General features: G+C 48.9%; 1 protein-coding gene across 1 annotated transcript; it reads right to left on the reverse strand.

Annotated features, from left to right (window-relative positions):
- Nucleotides 1-281: 281 nt before the first annotated feature.
- LOC104267415 (methyltransferase-like protein 7A) lies at nt 282-1,933 on the reverse strand. The gene is made up of 2 exons (XM_009866691.1): nt 1,430-1,933; nt 282-518 (listed from the first exon to the last, which is right to left on the reverse strand). The coding sequence occupies exons 1-2, from the start codon at nt 1,931-1,933 to the stop codon at nt 282-284; spliced, it is 741 nt and encodes a 246-aa protein (XP_009864993.1).
- Nucleotides 1,934-2,772: the final 839 nt, after the last annotated feature.

Consider the following 2,772-nt stretch of genomic DNA (forward strand, 5'->3'; position numbering starts at 1 on the left):
TTGAGTTACTTTTCTCTTTTTTTTCTTCCTCTGCCGGGCTGGTTTGCCTCCTGCAGCCTTCTGGGATCCTCCGTGGGTCTGGCAAGCGCAAGGGCCTCAGAGGTGTTTAGAAAGCCGACCCTCTCTTCTCATCCGAGCCTTGAATTGGAAACTTAATTAAAGTCCTTCGCTGTGTTACTGAGATTCCAAAGTCCATATTAGCCTGCGCTGCGTTGTTTGCGTTGATTATTGTCAAGGAGTTTGGGGAGGGCAGGGGGGAAGGCCTGGCAGGGCGGCGGGTGTTACTTCACGGCGTAGCCAATGATGTGGGGCTCAACGGGCGTCCAGGGCAGCGAAACGTCGATATGTTTTAAATTTAACTCCGAGAAGTTAGCCTGTTCGAGATTCTTCCATATCTCTCTCGTTAGGCAGCACCCAGCAAAGACGAGTTTCCAAGTCGGGTAGTAGACGTGCTGCCAGAAGTGCTTCCAGCTGGAAGGATTGGCGGCCACGTGCTCCAAGAAGTAGAAAGCACCTCCCTGGGGAAAACAAAGTCGTCTCACAGAGCCGCAGCGGGTTACGCCGGGCTTCTCCCTCCGTCCCACCGCCCCTCAGACACAGAGCAGCGCGTACGGGTCGCTCGCTCATCGGCATTCTGCCCCCCCCTTCCCTGCCCACTGCTTTTTTTCGCTTTTGTGGCGTCAGCCGGAATTAATGCGAGCAGGAAACTTGCAGAGATTCAAAATGCAAGCATGAAGGATGTACTAATATATTGGATCCCTCTTTTATTACAGCAATAGTTTGTTGTCTTTTTTGTTTCAATTACAGTTGCTAACGTATCGTTTTTTTCCGAAGGAAACAAAACGCATAAATCCTACTCAAACTCATCAGTTTTTGACAACCCAGAGGATTGTCTTGAAAATGCCATTTTAAAGGCTGGAAATGCATTGCTAAAATACCCCAACAAAACAGCTTTTTTAAAATCTTGAGCTTGATTAGTATACAGGGAACAAAGGCATTTAATTAGACTGTTCTAGTCATACAGGTAGATCAGCCCCGCTTCTAAGGGGCTCAAGCAGTTTGTTTAAATGCAGACTTTCAGCCTTGATCTGAGAGCTTCCCACGCAAAGAAAATCTGGTGTGTGTGGGGAGGGACAGTAACACAGGAACCAGTTCTGCTTTCAGCAATGCACTGTAATTACCGACAAAGTTAGTGGCAGCTCTAGTTAGCAGGTGGTTACTTTTAGGGTTTTACTTTTAAGAATAGAACAGACTGACCAGTCTGTCGCTACCGCTTTGCATCAGCAGAGGGGCTGTGGGGAAATAAACTGGGTCTGGTTCATAAGCTCAAACACAACTTCTTTCCCCCTCCCCGCCCTTTTCTTTTGGTGCGGTGCCTCTGGAGTAGGAGCTGAAGGCAATAACAGACTTCTTTTGTTTGGATACTCACGGGTTTGAGCACTCGCAGTGCCTCCTTCAGGGTGCCGTTCACGTTGTGCACGGAGCAAAGGACAAAGGTGCAGATGACGACGTCCACGGAGCCGCTGGGCACCTGGTGCAGGTCTTCTCCTGCGGCTACGAGGAAACGCTCGTAGTGGATGTGCTGGTTCTTGCTCATGTTTCTCGAAAGGCCTTTCTGGAAGTTGGGGTTTATATCGGTGCATGTGACTTTGCAGCCTGGTGGGTAGAACTGGAAGTTTGTACCTAAGCCAGTGCCGATCTCCAGCAGCTTCAGCTCTCCTGAGGGGCTCTTGAAGTCAGGTAGATTCCGAAATAGCTCCAGCTTGTGCTTCTTTGTTTTCTTTTCCTGAATTGTGGAAAGCTTGTCCATGACGAAAGGAAAAAATATCTTCTCGCAGAAAGGCTCCCATAGGCCCAGGAAGGACAGTATGTAGATGGGCAAGGCAAGCAGCGTGACGCAGGTGCGGAGGACGAGAATGGCAGCCTCTGCCATTTCCAGCGTGGGGCAGAGGATCCGTGCACAACAAAACTAATTCTTCTGTGCGTCAGAGCCCTTGCAGTTCAGGCAGAGCTTCTTCCGTGTGCTTGCCGTGTTCCTCCTGAGGTACCTCCTTCCTTGATCTGGAAGACTTCTCCCTAAAGTTGATTTTAAAGTCCAGTCACGAGCAAGGAAGGGGAAAGCAGGACTGCATATCAAACAGTCCCAACTCTGGCAAAAGAGGAGCTGCCAATGTGTTACAAAACGGGGACGATTGGGCAGTACAACTTTGTGTGGAACTGCTGGCAAAATGTCACAGGATGGCCTAATTTGGTGTTCGGCAGTTTAAGGTTACAGGTCGTATCTCTTAAAGCAAGCGCGTGTTGTTTTTATCTGGAAGAGATTAATCTGAATTGTGGATTTGCTGGCGGCGTTTCATTAGGAGCTTCAGTAGCATTTCAGTTGAAAGCGTTTGTTTAAGAGTTAGTTCAGCAGTCTGTTGTAAGGAGCTGGATGAGTGAGTCAGCCGCGTGCTCTGTGCTCTCTTTGCAGCAGCAGTTTTCAGTCCTTCCACTTCGTGGGCACCTAAAATACTTTGGTGTGCATGCTATGGAAATGCCACCTGCCAGCCAGGTACAACGGCGTTCAACTCTAGGTTTCCACTGAATCAACGAGCCAAAAGGAGATTCCTCTGTAACATCTTTTTTATCAATGGCTTAGGGTGCCTCCTAAGAGGGACCTCGAGCAAAGAAGCCCTTGGACAATTATACCCCGATGATCTAAATTCCTCATCCCTCATGACAGTTCAGCCCAGTAGTAGTATCAGGGGCTGAGGTCTTCGTTCTTCATCGTGT

Source organism: Apaloderma vittatum, unplaced genomic scaffold, assembly GCF_000703405.1.
Source record: "Apaloderma vittatum isolate BGI_N311 unplaced genomic scaffold, ASM70340v1 scaffold17443, whole genome shotgun sequence".
NCBI lineage: Eukaryota > Metazoa > Chordata > Aves > Trogoniformes > Trogonidae > Apaloderma > Apaloderma vittatum.